This window comes from Sparus aurata, chromosome 5 (assembly GCF_900880675.1).
Source record: "Sparus aurata chromosome 5, fSpaAur1.1, whole genome shotgun sequence".
Lineage (NCBI taxonomy): Eukaryota > Metazoa > Chordata > Actinopteri > Spariformes > Sparidae > Sparus > Sparus aurata.
This window is the reverse complement of record NC_044191.1, coordinates 25,340,686-25,357,291: the sequence shown is the minus strand read 5'-3', so window position 1 is coordinate 25,357,291 and position 16,606 is coordinate 25,340,686. Positions and strand designations below refer to the sequence as shown.

At 38.6% G+C, this 16,606-nt stretch overlaps 2 protein-coding genes across 8 annotated transcripts in view; both read left to right on the top strand.

The window, feature by feature from the left end:
- Nucleotides 1–2,624, top strand: part of kcnip3a (Kv channel interacting protein 3a, calsenilin) — a 43,345-nt gene extending 40,721 nt beyond the window's left edge. For all 4 annotated transcript variants that reach the window (XM_030418200.1, XM_030418199.1, XM_030418202.1 and 1 more), the window contains one exon: nt 1,477–2,624. In XM_030418200.1, coding sequence (XP_030274060.1) covers nt 1,477–1,524 — 48 coding nt within the window. In that variant the 3' untranslated portion in view covers nt 1,525–2,624. The remainder of the gene's footprint in view (nt 1–1,476) is intronic.
- Nucleotides 2,625–4,885: 2,261 nt separating this feature from the next.
- Nucleotides 4,886–16,606, top strand: part of slc23a2 (solute carrier family 23 member 2) — a 36,186-nt gene continuing 24,465 nt past the window's right edge. For 3 of the 4 annotated variants that reach the window (XM_030416906.1, XM_030416907.1, XM_030416904.1), the window contains exon 1: nt 4,887–5,217. The gene's annotated coding sequence lies outside the window, so the exon portion shown is untranslated. Of the gene's footprint in view, nt 5,218–16,606 lie in introns of all 4 variants that reach the window. The other variant, XM_030416905.1, reaches the window with a different exon arrangement.

The window sequence follows — 16,606 nt, the reverse complement described above, 5'->3', positions numbered from 1 at the left end:
CCTGACTCATATGGGGTTAGTAGATCATGAACGAATGTTCAGTTTGAGATTGAACACCTGTGTGTTTTCACTGAACCCAACCTCAGACATTGGGCAATAAATGGGCTACAATTTTGCAGCTGTTTGAACATGTCTCAATCAAAACAGACCAAAGGAGTGAAAATAAGAGTTTTGCGATATTCTCTAACATACCATGTATTACCAAATTAGCTACCAAATCTGTGATTGTTGCTAATCTGCTAAAGGACTGAAATTTGACTGCACACCATCAAAGGACACTCTCCATTCCAAAACAAGAAGTCAAGACAATCTTTTACAGTTTGACATGTTCACAGCGTGATGCATAAATTTAAAAACACTATAAAGTGCAAAAAATTCAACAGTAAACCACAACAAAAACAACAACATGTTGAACATAATGTTTAGTTAATCTGTTCAAGAGATAACATGATCTGCATTACCTGTTATTTGGGTGCAAGTCTCTAATCATCTCACGTACAGACAACAAAAACAAGTTACAGCAGAGGTGAGAACATCACAGTGTTGATATCTAAATACAAATAAAGACCTCAAAGGGAAACTTCAACTTTGTTCTTATAGCAGCCAAAAGAGGCTGGCCCTGTTGTTTTCTTGTGTTCTTCAGATAACTACACACCAGTAAACAAACAACAGGATATTATACAAGATTTATATCCAGAATCAGAATGATGTTTATTTGGCCAGTATGTGTACACGGATAAGGAATTTGACTCCGGTTTTAAGTTGTTCTCAATGTATTTATACAAAGAAGAGTTTACTGGATGATAGAAATAGATTTTGGCAAAGTACTAGATAACTTTGTACACATTACTGTCAGTGGATGGTGATGTACAGTATATGTATCATATTTATATATAGATGCTAGACACATATGTAAGTCCACTGTGTTTTAAACAGTAATTATATAATTTGTAGCAATTGTTTGATTTTTAAGTGTTACAGGTTATAGTCACAATCACTCAGGGGCGGTTCTAGGAGGGGGCCAACAGGGGCCAGTGCCCCCGTAACTCTGAGTCTGGACCCCCCTGTGGCCCCCCTGACAGGGAGTCTGCATTAATAATACAATGACAGATTACTTGCAATGATTTTGTTCTGAAGGGAAAGGCAGAAATAAAGTGTCTCAGCAGTTTACTACCCAATCAAAATTGCTGAAATTGTAAACATTGCTTTGTCTGAATGAGGGATTTATCCTTTTTTCCGGGTTGTGTGTGCCCCCTAACAAAAAAGCCGGCCCCAACCTGGCCCCCCTATTAAAACTGGTCTAGAACCGCCACTGCAATTACTAATATTAAATTAAGCACTTTTGTATGGATAGACTTAACGTAAAGCTACATTGTGACAAGTTTTATGTCACGAGCAGTTTTAAACATATCAACCTGTACTTTACGTTTACTTTGGAAAGCTGTTGACAAATGTTTTTCTTTATCTATTTTCCAGGACGAGAACATCATGAACTCCATGCAGCTGTTTGAGAACGTGATATAAAGAATCTGGACGCTCTCAGTTGTTTTCCTTCATAAGCCCACATGAACAACTCACACACAAACACAACACACACACACGCACACACGTACCTCATATTCTATACTCCACACACTGCAAACATCCTGGCACATAATGTAGTTACTGTAAAGATACAAAGTAGAGGAATTGAAGTTTTTTTTTCTATTTCTCGCCGCACTCCTTTAGCTGTATCTTGCAACTGCTTCTGGATTGAAAGGACTGCAACAGACAAAAGAAGAGCTTCCTGGGTAAAAGTCCTCATCTGTCCAGCCAGTTGTTTTATTTGTGTCCAAACTAAAGAAACAGGGGAGCTCCTTGTGCTTTTATCCTCGGACCAAAAGCACCAACAAGGAATAAAGAAGCTTACTGTACAATAATCCACTGACCTGAGCACACAGGGATACTAGCTTTAACACTAATACACTTTCTCACACACACTGTTTCTCCTCTGTACACACAGACCTGCTGGTTCCTCAAGAGGTTTAAGAGCATTGGATGAAGTGAACTAACACGAGAAAAAAAATCGCACAAAAAAAGAGAAATGAACTAAAGCATGTTTGTCAACAAATATGTGATGTGGAATTAGCTTGCACTACAATTTTCTGATGTATTATATGCGCCTGCAATAAAGGCACTGTAGATACCTGCACCTGATACACCACTGGTGTATGTATATATGTATAGTTATAGTTAAATGCCCTATGTTGTATTGGCCTCATCTGTGCTGCACTGGGTGATGGAATAGGACCAGAGCTGAGTATTTGTTTTAGAGATCTCTGTGTTAACCAGTTTGACATCATGTTTAGTAGTGGTTCTCCACAGAATTTCAATGTATTATTCGAATATCTCTCCTTTTTTTTTGTATTTTGGAAGATGATGTTTAGCTGGTCAGATTGGAAAAGTGAGTCTGTACATGACTGTGAAGAAACAAAAGGACTGTTATAAGTGTGTTCTTATGCTGAATTAAGGCTTTATCTTGGTTCTTCAGTATCTACGAGCATGCTGACTCTAAGTGCCACAGTATTATGTACAGTACAGTAGGACCTTTGTGATGTCGGTTATTAAAGATGCTGTCAACAGTTGTGATGTGTCCCCTCACTGTGTTTCCCCTCATGCATTCAGATTATTGAGCAACAAAAACTGTGTGGTGAACATGCATGAAGAGAACTGAAAAGAGAGAAATTAATCAGGAGGAAAACAGTGACACATGATTTATATTTGGAGCATGGGTGTCACTCTTGCATTATCTGATTGGTATCAGCTGCTTCATCCTTGCCTCACCTCCAGTGGTTTATTAGACGAGCAATTACATGCACACACACACACACACACACACTCATAGTTAAAAAGAATACACTCTCATGTCTGGACTACTGTACAATTATACACCTATTTAACCCAGAGCACAGACATCCTATCTAATAGCAAACAAAAACAGACTATAAATGTTTAGTAAAATGCAAGTGGAGCTAAAACTGTGCAATCAGATATTCAACTATTCATACTTATAGTATAAATAGTTAAATGTGGCTCTTAATGACTCATTGTATAAACATCTGCTACTTTGTTCATGTCATCAAGGCTTTGTGTGTACAATACATTAACAAAAATGTAGTCGATAAAGACCAGAACAGAGTTAAAAGAACAGTCAGCTTTACATGTAGACTAATCATCAGATGCAAAAAATGAATTTGCCACATTATGAAACTGCCTCGGGCCTCAGACCAGTAGGGAGACTGAGGGGTCGACTCTGTTTCTCCACATTTGAATAATTGTATTTGGTGAGACACAAATGATCACAAAGAAGATCTCAGATCTGAATAATAGAGCCATTACTCACCATAACACATGACCTTAACTACAACAACACACTGTATGTTGTATATGTATGTTATTTATGTTGTAGGTTGATGTATTTAAATGAACCTTCATTCTAGAGGAAATAAAAATACTCATTCCGATAATCTGAAAAAATGCTGACCATATTATGTGATCATCGGGACAATAATCGGTTGACCCATAGTATGCAGTACAATAATACATGTTGATATTTTTGCATAATCTTACTTTTACTTGTACTTTTAACACTTAAATACATTTAATATTAGATACTCTAAGGCTTCTACTCACGTACTATTCCTATGGGTGGCTTACTTGTACCAAAGTTGTATTTTAACACAATATCCCTAACCTTAATTAAAGGAGAACTTAGGCGGTTTTAACTCTTATCCCTGTTGTTTGAGGTTACCGAGTGCTGTCAGTAGGAAAAATAACGTGAATTTTTTGCACAATATTGACCAGACATCAGGACGACAGATAAAGCGAACCTATGGGGCAGACGTCCTTAAGTTTCACTTTTGGTTATGTCTGCCCCCATAGGTTCGCTTTAGCTGTCGTTCTGATACTCGGTCAATATTGTGCCAAATGTTCTCATTATTTTTCCTAATGACAGCACTCGGTAACCTCGATCAACAGGGATATGGGTTAAAAACGGCCGAAGTTCTCCTTTAAGGTTTACTTTATACAACAGGCCAGGTTCATTGTGTGATGTTATTCACTTGATCATTGTCTGATAACATACTATGGCAAAAAGTTTTCAGCTTCTTTTTGAGTTGCCAAAAATGTTTTCATACAGTTTAGATAATAAAGTATTGTCCCTTTATATTCAGGTAACATTGGGCTTATGTGTTACTATTCCAGACTTTATCATCACAGAATGACACCAATGAAGACTCATGTGTGTGTCTTTGTATTGTTCAGTTTAATGATACAATACCTTTGAATCCTGACTGATATTTATTAGGGGCCATATCTTCAACCAAAACCAATCCCAAATACCATATTTTACCAACTCCAATAACTTTTAAAAGTGTCTACTTGATGCATGCTCAATAACGAATTACTGCAAGCCTTACTAAATAAAGTAAACCCTTTACAACTTGCCGGTTTGGCCCTGTTTTCAAGCCTTGTGCCAAATAGGTTATGCCAGGATAACCCAGCCCAAGGTGTCTCTGAGTAGGCCAATAAAGGCAGCTAAAATAAACAGCCATTAGATGGCAGAGTGGAGCAAACAGAGATGTTTCCACTGAAAGCGAACAGAGAGACAACCAGTTTAACACTTTAGGAGGCGGTGAACGCAGCGGTTAGGCAACTGTACAGCAGTGAGCGCAAACTGTGCAGGTTATGCAAGAAAGGTCATTATTACAAAAACTGTTGAGGCCGCTGTCACATGGATCTTCACAGGGGAGGGAGGGAGGGCTGCGTCACCGTCAGCCCGCCACTGATTGGCTGAGCCGCAGTTCCAGGGCGGGGCGATAGGTAGACACTTTACGTCACGGGTGGATGTGGGCATGCGTGTTAAACAACGTCAACCCCCGTGGCTTTATGAAAGGCAAAATCCCTCCATGGGAAGAGCGTGTGGCTGTAGCTGTTTAAAACCCCGTCTGTTGAAGGGAAGGAGCTTGTGTTCGTCGCGCCAGGCTTGAAGACGGTCTCAGATCCTCACCACAGTCAGCTCTGTTTGGACCTTCCTCCAGTGTAGGCTATCGTCTATCTCCCCCCACCCGCCACCTTCCCCAGTGCACCGCTTCAACAACACAAACCACGGGGACGAGCCAGCGGACGTATCGCTCGCCGAGAAGGGAAGTGGGCTCCGTCTTCTCTTTCATCACGCAGGTGAGCGAAAAAATGTGCCATTTTTAATCCCTTTTAGATAGACTTAGCATACATGTTGAATTTAGGAAGCAGGACGTTTATTAACTCTTCCTCTGGATGTCGTGTGTACGTCGCCAGAGCCGGGGCTGGCGCTGAATGAGTAACGGGCAAAGATGTCACATAAGACATCTCTCCTCCGATAGCTAGCTAACGATAGATGACTTCGTATGCCAGCGTGTGTCTACTGAAGCTGGCGTGTGACCGTGAAACACGAGGCCGAATTAGTCAGGCTCAGAAAAAATACATTTCATGGATCAACTATTACTTATCTTTATAGCGTGGAGGCCATATGCCTCAAGGTTTCTAGATGCAGTGGCTTTATTGTGATTCTTAAACACAAAACGCCCTTTGGGAGACTAAACATGCATCACTTGTCACAGTTCTGTAACGTTATCACGTGAGACCCCAGAGATAGAGCTGGTAAGAAACGACGGACACCAGGCAGCAGTAACTGGGACACTAGAGCTTATTTGGCCATTAGGATTCATTGGCTCGTGAGGATGGGGTTGTCCTGGAAACGTGGCGATGCAGGTGTGTGTGCCTGTACATCCGTCATGAGCAAATACCTTACCAAACAGGTGAAACGTACATGTAAATAGAGAGAATCATGCAAGGTAGAAGGATAAATATGCTGCCTTTGAAGAGTCTTAAATTGGGGCCCAGCCTGTGTGTGATCTAAAATAACTTTAACCCTTCATGCTAAATAGCAGCTTGAACTGTTTTTAGTTGTCGCTGCTTTTTTAATTTGATTTAATCTTTTAATCAGATTTTTTAGATGTTGCTTGAGTAATGGCGTCTTTGTTCTCTGTTTTCTAACCAACAACTCAGATGTTAGCAGATAGAATCTTAGAAAATTCTGACATGAGCAGACGTGACAGGTTTTCATACTGGTGTATTGATGATGATTTGAACATCAACGTCCATAAAACTGAGGAAATTGTGTTAGGTCCCAGGTCGGTTGGTGATATGTAGCCCTGTTGATGCATGATCATAATAATATTGGATAAGTATTTTCTATTTAGAGGTTCACATTGTGAGTGATCATAGCTGGCTCACAGATAATAAAAAATTCTGCCTGCATACCCTTCAGCATGTTACATTTGAAGATTCAGACTTTTAGTGAAGGTAATCTCTTCACATTTTCTTGAATTAGGCAGACCATTTGGATTTAATCTGACTCCCTTCATGTGTTGAACTCTTGGGTTGAGCAAATGAATCCTGAGAAGAGGTACAGGGTCTCATTGTGTAGTCACAAACACCAATTTTGTCCTGCTATCAGTTAAACTCACTCACGGCTAATCCTGGAGGACAGACAAAAAGATAGTAGGGCAATCTGATAACCATAGGACTGTGAAGTCATTTTAGGTATGTAAGTCACGCATGTGGCTGTTCAAGTGACTAATGTGTTTGTAATTTATCAAGTGTTCGTTAAAACCAGTTATTGAAGTGTTTCTTTGATTGTATCGATTGCCCTTTGTGACATTTTTGTTTTATTTGTTTCTTTTTTTTTTATTCAGAGCAAATAAAGCATTCTGTTTCTGAGAAGTTAGTCTAAAAATAGCTTAAGATTATGAGTGCTCAGGTGCATTTTACATCAAGTCCTATCAACTTGTGGCCATCATGTGGTTTATTTTTATGGAGACATAGGTTTTTTGTTTGTTTGTTTGTTTATTTCAATTACAATAAGTGAGCCCATGCTGAGTGTTAACGTGGCAGTAAAATCGGTGTACACTCCACCGCTCTTGCAGGCTGAGCATTTTGCATTGCACCTGTGCCTGCAGTTTGCATAGGACCAGAATGTGTATCCTGAATTGTGGCAAGTTCGTGTGTGAGATCCAGACCAAGGTTTGTCCCTATCTTAGCTTCATTGAATTTGCATACATTCGCATTTTTGATATCTCTTATTTTTTGCTAACTTTAAAAAGGTCGCTTAAAATTTGCTTTACATTTTTATGGACACATGGCTACTGACATGTTGATCTGTATGACCACAAATGTCGGGATGAGGGGCCTCATTCATTTCAACGTGTGATGACTGTTTTGTTTGGGCACGACGGCTGTTGAGAATAGGTCAAGTGCAGACATGTATACTCTTTAAAAGTTCTAAGTAAAGTTTAAATATCAGATGGTAGGTTTGAATTGGTTGGAATGTTAAGGCAGCAGCCCTCCAAGCAACCCTTCACTACAATTTGAGGACCGTCCCTACAGAGGAAACCAGCCACACTGACAAAAATGATGTCAGAAAAATTGCAGATATTCAAATTCAAAGTAATAATATAATAATTTAATCCAGTTTGATCCTTACCAGTTTAGTGACCGTAACAGGGCTTTTATTTTAACATTCACTTTTTCTGGCTTTGAAGTTATTGCTCCTCGTTAGTATCCCTGATTTGCAGTAAATGGATATAGAGCAGAGGATAACCTTGCAGGATTTTGGCCAGGCAGGAATAGGCACACTGAGGTGAACTGGGTCACCGAAATGGATTCCTGGCCCTGTTTGCTGTAGGCAGCGTGTGACTAAGATTACACCATAGTGCCGGGTCATGCTGTGCCTCTCCACTGTACTGTGTAAAGGTGTGTGAGTGGTTACATGGTGGGTGGTCAAAGGTAAGATTTTAGCCCCGGATGGTACGCTCTATAATAACAATTACTTATTTTTTCTCTACAGTCTGTTTATTGGCAATTTTCCTCTAAGTAATAGGACTTTTGCTGTTAGTTGCTACACATTGTGCCTTTCTAAGCTTCTGTTTGTGCGTGCCGTGAAATAAAATTGAGTAAGATCAGGATTAAACGGTCAGCGGCATAGCACACCATATAATTCTTGTGTAACTGCTTTGGACTGAACAGTGTAGCCAGCAGTATTAAACCACACTACATTCATCACTTAAACAGCATCAGAGAAGGATCAGTGCCAGTTCTGAGCTGCTACTGATACTTCAGGGCAAGTTCTCAAGATGCTACCAGCTCTTAGTTTCAGGGTGTATGTTGTGTCAAAATTACGGTGGCTTATAATCACAGAAGGGATGCCCTCTAGTGTCTGTGGTTGTCTTCTGCTAAAGCTGCACCTTTTTAAAAAAAAAGCTGACAGAAAACTGTCAGGGATTTTTGGCAGGTCTCATCTGGCCTGTGTAACGAGGTAGTGAATAAATCAATAGATTTTTCTTGAATTTTAAATATTTGTGGGTGGGGAGGTGTGGATAGAAGAGGCCAGTGGGGCCACTTGTTGATTTATTACTAATCCCGGCTAATCATATGTTGGTGCAGATGCTAGTGATTGTTTAGTAAAAACATGTTGTTTTGTTTTATTTTATTTCTGTCCTACAGAAGTTACGATGCAAAAACATTGAACTGTGTCATTGTTCGCTTGTGTATCTGTTGATGTGAGTTATGACAGTAATGTCACATCCCAAAGAGTTCAAACACCAAAATGAAACTTTTACATTTTATCATTCATCATTTTTTATGTATTATATTATTATTGAATTAAATAATCAGCTGATTAAACGAGATTGAGATCCATACATGGTTAAAAGATATGTTCATAGTTAAAAAAAACACATACAATTAGTTCAAGTTTTGTAAATCACGTGTGTAGACCTTTTGTCTAATGTAATATAAAACAACCCCCTGTTGTCTTTCCACCCGTCTTTCACTTATCATTACAGTCTGTAGATTGTAATTATGCTGTACAGGGGAAAAGCCCAACATTAGGGACAAGAGTATAAAGTTGGCAATAGCTATAAACTCTCTGTGCTGCACATTAGATTAACTCGCAATCAAAACTCTGTTAAACTGCATCATCCCCTTAAAAGAAAAAGAAAAGGGCATAAAACTACCCGGCTGTAGCAATGGCATCCATCATTCTCTATCAACTAATGTAATCAGCCACGGCCCAGATTTTGTGCCTCACTTCCAGACAGCTAAATGTTGTAGCTTTTCCGGAGAAGCCATCAGTGCATTTTTGAAAACACTAGAACTGAGCAATGACCCACCTCATAAGTTTCATTAAAATTTAATCAGCAGCATGACAGATGATGGATGGACGGATAGGAGCGGACTAAACAGCATTTCTAATTGGCTTACCTACTTTATTCTATCCTACTGGAAGTGGTGCATTAAAGGTCGTTAAAAGTTGTCGTCATAAGTTGTCTAATTTTTAAACCACTGTACAACAAGTTGTTTTTGTAAAGATCATAGTAAGTTTTCAGTACAATTGCAAGTTTACATGTTTTGTTTGTTTCTTTGGTGGTTTCAATATCATTTCAGTAATTGTGACTTTATTAGATGATTTAAAAAAAGCAGAAGATAGGCAACAAAGGGATAAAGAGGGGTAGGTCATGTGACAGAGGTCCCTGGCTGTTATTAAACCAGGGACATTGTGGGTGTACAGTATGTGGCGCTCCCAGCTTTCAAGTTTTTAACTGGAAGCCTTATTATATTTCCTCTCTTGTCATTACAATACAGTAGTGTTTGATTTACTTAGATGGTAACATAAAGCTAACAAATATTAACTAACCACTAAGCTTTCTTTTAAAAACAGGCTTAAAATATCGCTTAAATTGCTAAAAGTTGATCCTGGACTGCACCAGTCTGTACAGTTGTTATTGAATGATTGCTTTTATAAGGCCAATGATGATAGTCGTTCAAATAATTTTTCTAAGTGAAGTAGGTTCAGTGGATACACTTAGCTTCTTGAATGAAATCATATCGACAGGGAGCAACCGCAAAGTGCAGATGTGGCAAAGACTGGCACTATCATCGTCTGCACTATACATGCAGGTTGTGACTGCCTATTTGTTCTGTGTGTGTTGCCCGCAACAGTAAAGTATGTGGTTCTGCTAAATGTGGATTAGTCTCTATTCACTCCTTGTGGGTCACCTTCAATATGCAGGATAATAACAGTACAGTCACACACAGACCTCACTCTGGAAACAGGTTTCACCCAGCCACCTCACCCACTGATGTCTCCTTATCTCTCTGAGCCTTATTTGTTTTGTCTGTTCTACCAACATGCTTCACTTGAGCAGCAAACCTCCTCCTCCAAGTGTGATAAAAATCATCAATTATGCAAGTCATTTTCCTAAGTTTAAATGACAAATGTTGGTTGCACCTTCAGGTTGTTGTCGGTCGGTCGGTTGGTTGGTTGGTTGTTTTATATAAATGTAAACTGAAAGACTTTTGAATGTTGGTCAGGCAATACATGACATTTGATATTTCAATCCAATTATTTTTATTTTTTTAAATAACCAGCATTTATTTTGTACTATAGTCTTTCCTCTATAGTACTGCAATATGGCTTAAACAGTGCACATACAACTTCTAACCTGTTTAGGTCGTGTAATTGAGTACAATCAAAACATTTTCTCTGTGATGACCAAATTCTAATGTAATTGAGTAACTTTGTTTGCTTTAAAAACAGTCAGTGTCTCCTTGATATCACAGGTCAGGCATTTTTAGCTGTTCTTTATGAAAGTGTTAAGGGGCTTAATGGAGGTAATCTGTCTCTGCAGTTACTGTACAAGCAAATGAAACTGGTTCCCCTTTGTGAGCAACAGCTGGTGTTTGGCTCGAGTAGTGTTATAGGGTTTCATCAACTTAGAACAACAATGGATACCTTTTAGTCTTAAATATCCCTGCAGAGTTTGATGAAAAAATTCCTGACTCTGTGTGGGGTGGAAGAACCTAAAAGAAACGTGTACAGTTACAGTGTAGACCTACTTTGTCTGAGAATAATGTTAGATTTTTTTTTGTGTGCCTAACCTTTTACGCCCATTCATGTGCTGCTGATAGCATGCTGTGTGGGTGTAGGTGTTGCTTTGAGAACGGGATGGAAATGCAGTTAAAGGCAGAACATCTCTATTCTCCTGATCTAATTGTGACTGTCTTTCCTGCTGCTTTGGTTTCTTTAAGTGAGAAATGTGTTTGTACAGCGCAGCTTGGTTGTCCACCTGCTGCTGATATGTGAGGACCCTGGTGTGTCAAAGTACTAAAGAAAGCAGGATCATTTTGGCTTCAGAACAGCTAAATTATTTGAAGAAGGCCACTGCACAGTTGATTTTTTGCATCTATAAGTTGACTACAATTCCTGTGTAATAATGAAGTTAATCAATCATAATTGTACTTTTTGTATCATTATATCATCACAAATCTTGTTGCTGTCTGCTGCAAGCCTTTCTCCTGGTTACTGCCTCCATCAAGTCTTTGCCACAACATGTCCTGGTATCATGTGTCCTGTGATTTAGGTGGAAAAACTGAGAGGAAATGAAAGTCAATACTAGTAAATAGCAAATTTTAAATTTATGTTATCCATTTCAAATGTAGGTATTGTCCCCCACGAGTGCTTTTGTGTACTGAAAGGTTAGGTAAATCTCCAAACTCTAAGAAGTCCTATAAAGAGACTACAAAGAGGCTGCACTGTCAGCTGTTATGTACATTGTTCTTTTAGATTTGTATGCTTTTTTTATCGTTACTTTGTCTGTGTACTTGTGGATAGATAATTTTGATATATTGTATATATTGTATATGTATTGATGAACACAAATGAGGAAAATAAATTGTACTGCAACAGATCAGATTCATGATTAGTTGAGTTCAGTTAGAGAACTGGTTGTTAACCAGAAAAAAATAAATATACAGCATCTAGCCATAGGAATTAAATACAACAAATGACAAGTAAAGAAACAGGGATAAAGGTTAATAATGTTCAACTGTTTTAAAAACAAAAGATCTATTAAAGTATATACAAGACACTATTTATCCTTTTTTGTTTAAGTTTGAGCCATAAATAGTGTAGCCAGTTTAACAGTTTTTGATCAACACAAGTAAAGATAAATACTTCAGTAGCAGAGGTATATGTAACAACACACAGACAAAAACATTCAGTTTACGTTGCTCACTCAAACCAGTGAATGGCTCAGATGACCTCATCGAGTTACAAAACCAGAACAGCTCACACGTGCTTGGTTTTTTTTTTTTTTTTTTTTGGGAGGGGGCGGGGTTCTACTGGTTGCGTGAATCAGCAAGTAATTTCTAACGTCTGCAAGCTCTCTTTTAAGTTGTGTAAAGGATGTTTTGCTATGAACTTTGGCTGTATGAATCCACTTGACTTGTGTGGGATAAAACCAGTGACTTTATGCCAAATGGGTGTCTGTAGTTATATGTTACAACCTCAGACCTCAACAGGGGATTTCATTATTTAAGGGTTTCTAATGTTTTTTTTTGTGCTTCTGAAAGCCCCCTCAGAAAGGGTGACATATGACACCAAAACGGCATGATCTGTATTTTGACTGGCTGTGCAGTGGAACCACTTATGTTATTAGCTCTCTAAAAACAAATAAAAGTAGAGTCGGTATCTAAAAGAGCCACAGGGTAAAACAACTGATTGAAAAATGTGCCAAATTTATAATCGCCTGCAACAAAACATTAGGTTCTCAGTTGTGGCAGTTTAGATCCACGTATGTCTGCCTTCATATAATATATGTGGTTAAGACTTTTTACTGTCTACAATAGAGAGATTTCCCCTTAGGCTGTTGGGATTGTAAAAGACTACTTTTTGATATTTTAAATGCTAAACACATAATCAAATGATGAATAGATAGTGAAAGTATTCCTTAGTTGCAGCACTACGGCCAGTGCTGGATAAAAACAAGAAGACTTCTGTCCGTCCTTGGTACATTATTGTCTGTTCCTGTGTTGAAAAGTTTACAAGCACTGTCATACTGTATAACTCTGTCTCACTTCATATTGTGACACAACCTGTTGTCACTGTAATTGTGCTTTTGCGATAACTCTTATCTCTATTCGCCTTTGCTCTACTGACAGGAGGTTTACCAATGTAAACATGACCTTGCAAACATTTTACAATCCCCTCTTCACTCCCCCTGTAATGGTGAAATACGAACCCCTCACATGCACCCTATCGTGTTAAGTGTCACCTGCTTCTACACACAAACACACACGTGTGTATGTTCAAAAGCAGTTGTTACCAAACTGCAGGGCCCCAATTTGGAGATAACAGTATATCAAGTCCCCCGCCCACACACCCATATACACTTCTTTTGCTGTAAACTCCTATAGAATACATTTTAAACATTGTCTGTAATAGATACAGGACTGCAACTTTATGTGTGACATCTTACCGAAATAATACATGAGGAACAAAGTCGCTTTTATGACAGTAAAACTGTTAGGTACCATTAAAAGTGCAGCATGCATCTTCTCTACATTTTTACTGTGTAAAATCATTCTTTGCTTTCAACAGATTGCCTCTGCACATAATTGGCAACTGCCTTCGAAAAAACAAATCTTGAACATTTTCTTTGCCAAGAATAGCCCGTACCATTGTACTGGGGAAGCCGGGGGTGAGATATGCCTAGTCATATTTTGCTGTCGTTGTTGTGGTAGCTGTCACATTTGGTGTACATTCATCAACTCGTCACATCTTACAAATACATTGCTTCTCTTGATTTCCTGGTTCAGTTATGTTCACAGCGGTTATGAAAAGACTTTGACGTGTGATTGGCATGTTTTCTTATTTGCTTGTTAGATAAGAAGGAAACTGGTCAAGCATTGTAATCCTGAATTGTTCATGGAGTGTTGAGCAAATACCTGCCAAGTGACTGTTTTTTTTTTTACCTCTTGCTGGCAATGTTGCCAGAGGTGGATGTCACAGTAAAAAGTCTTAACCATGTGTTAACTACATTTTTTTAACCTGTGGCGCTGCTAAACAAGAAGAGCTGGAAACGGGTTTTGGACTCTTGATCAGCCGAAAAGCAATCATTTACACTAGAATATCTAATCACATTAATCAGTGGTATCCCAATTAATACATTCTTAATTGTAGCTTTAGTATAGATGCTGTTGTTTCTGAACTCAATATCTTTGACTGAAAAGGTGCATTTTCAATGGACTTCCTGCTGGAAGTCGACAGGAATTGATCATTTATCTTGGTACATTAAAGTTTGAAAAAAATTGATGGCTTTTTATGGATCTATAATTCTACAATAAGGTATGTATTCTGACACTGAAACGTCTGCCACAGACAGTACTCGTGTCTGAACCAGCTGCTGGCTTAATATAGTCGGGAAATTGTGACCGAACTGTAGACTAACATCTGGAGGCGATGGACTTTGTTCACACACATGTATCCGCATACTGTATTTGGCACAAGAGTGGCAACCACACAACCCAGCTCAGGTCTGCACAGGATCCACAGATCAGGTTACCATGGTTATAGATCCATGCAGAAACTCTGTCCACCAGCCTGCATATTCTAGGATGAGTTAAAATTACCACCACAGTAGTCTTTGTTCCTCCTCGCTCTCATGTTCTTAAGTGCTTTTCCTAGTTTGTCAATGATAAACACAAACACACATACTTTTGTTGCTTTTAACCTCTATATGTTATTTTTTTTTAGATAATGGGGATTTCTTTTAATGGTTCATAAAACCTGCAGATTTCCCCTTTGTTATTCCAATAAACTCGGTTTCAGTTCTCTATTCTCTCGCTCCAGTTCCCTGTAGCCCTCTAGTTGTGTCTATTGTTGTCTTGTGTGTGTGTGTGTATCTGTGTCTCTGTGCGTGTGTGTGTCTCTGTGCGTGTGTGTGTCTCTGTGCGTGTGTGTGTCTGTGTGTGTGTGTGTGTGTGTGGTCTTCTGTGTTTGCTACATGCTTCATCAGACTTTTAGTCACCCAGAGGCTGCTGGTATACTTTCTGTTACACTCCATATTTCCCTCACACTACCATTGGAGCATCAGTGCTGCTGAGCTCTCAGGTCAATAATATGCTCCGCTTCATGTGCTGTTTGCAGTATTCATTGGCAAGTAAATGACTTGTAGGGCGAAAGACTGACTTTCTAAGACTGTCTCAAAGTTCAAGGATAATTCCGGTGTATTTTGATCTTCTGTTAGCTGAATATATTTTTATTAAAAGTGAATTCGTCATTTAAATCTTTAGCAAGGACCTGAAAGATAGAAAAATAAAGTTTGACCTGGATAACAGTTGACTTCATGAGAGATGGACAACTGCTTAATTTGTGAAGTTTAATGTGGAAGCTTCAGTGAAAATCTAAAGGAGCGTTACTCTTCTAAACATGCAGGGCAGTGTGCTAAATATCAGTGGTGCAGGGGATAATATGGGTTGGTCAGCTTTAAAATGTTTGGCTGGCTTAGGAGGGAAAAGCCTGACCTGTGACACTCAGATGTAATATGCTTGAGTCCCGGTATAAAACCTTGTACAATCATGTGTTTCTTACTAAGTGCATTTTCTTTTAGTGATGGTGCTGTGTGCTTGTTGTCTTTATAGAGAATGGTGGCTGAAGCTTTGAAAAAATAAGACCCAATTGCTGGAATATTTTGCATTACTCTAAAATAAATATAGGGGTTTTAATTAATAGAAGTCTGGTTGGTGAAATATGGCATTACATGAATGTGTTACTTCTGTTCAGGCAATGAGATTGTATCAAGTTCATTTCACAACTTTCCTCTTACCTGTAATGTTATTTTTTTTGTCTAGGTTGTTTCAGAGAGATCAGCCATGGAGATATCTTCCTTCTCTCAAATAAAGAACCAGATGGTACTCTGCTTGTGGTGCTCAAAGTGCCAAAAATACATTTGGAAAACTCAACAGCAATGTCTCTTTCTACAAATCATCACCTAGATGATCAAGACAAACAACAGAAAGAAATTGTTCCTTCATTGCATTGTTTTACAACAGGTTCTGAGGATTATCTTGAGTAACCGTATCATGATTTCTGGCAGGGGCGTAGGAATGACTTTAACATTGGGGGGGGACATATCGGAAACCTGACAGATCTGTTAATGATTTGAACAGAATTATGTCATAAATTAAATACACTGAAGAATACTGATCAAAATTTGAATTCAAATTTTCTGAATAAATTTTCTTTTCTTAGTTGTATCATATGCCTCAATGAACAGACACAGATACAGGCAAAGGTTAAGGTGAAAGGCAATAAACAGCATCAAGAATTTTAACATATAAACCAACTTGTTTTTTACTGTCAAGTGTGATATCCTTCCACATTTCTACTAACTGCCATGTGAAGGTAAAGCTAAATGAAAAAGACATTAGAATAGATATAATGAACTGATAAATATCAATTCCTGTGTAGTTTTCTGTTACAAATAAAAGTTGGATGGCACTGTACAGTCCTGCATTCAATAATTTGCGTGCCGTGTGATTTTTTTCAGTTTCAAACATGTGCCATGGCACACAAAAGGTTGAAAAACACTGGCCTAGGCAAAAGAGCCAAAAATTTTTTTCCTTATAAGCCACAAATTGCTTGCAAATTGACTTCTTGTCCAGTAAGTCAAGTTTATCCTGATGGACA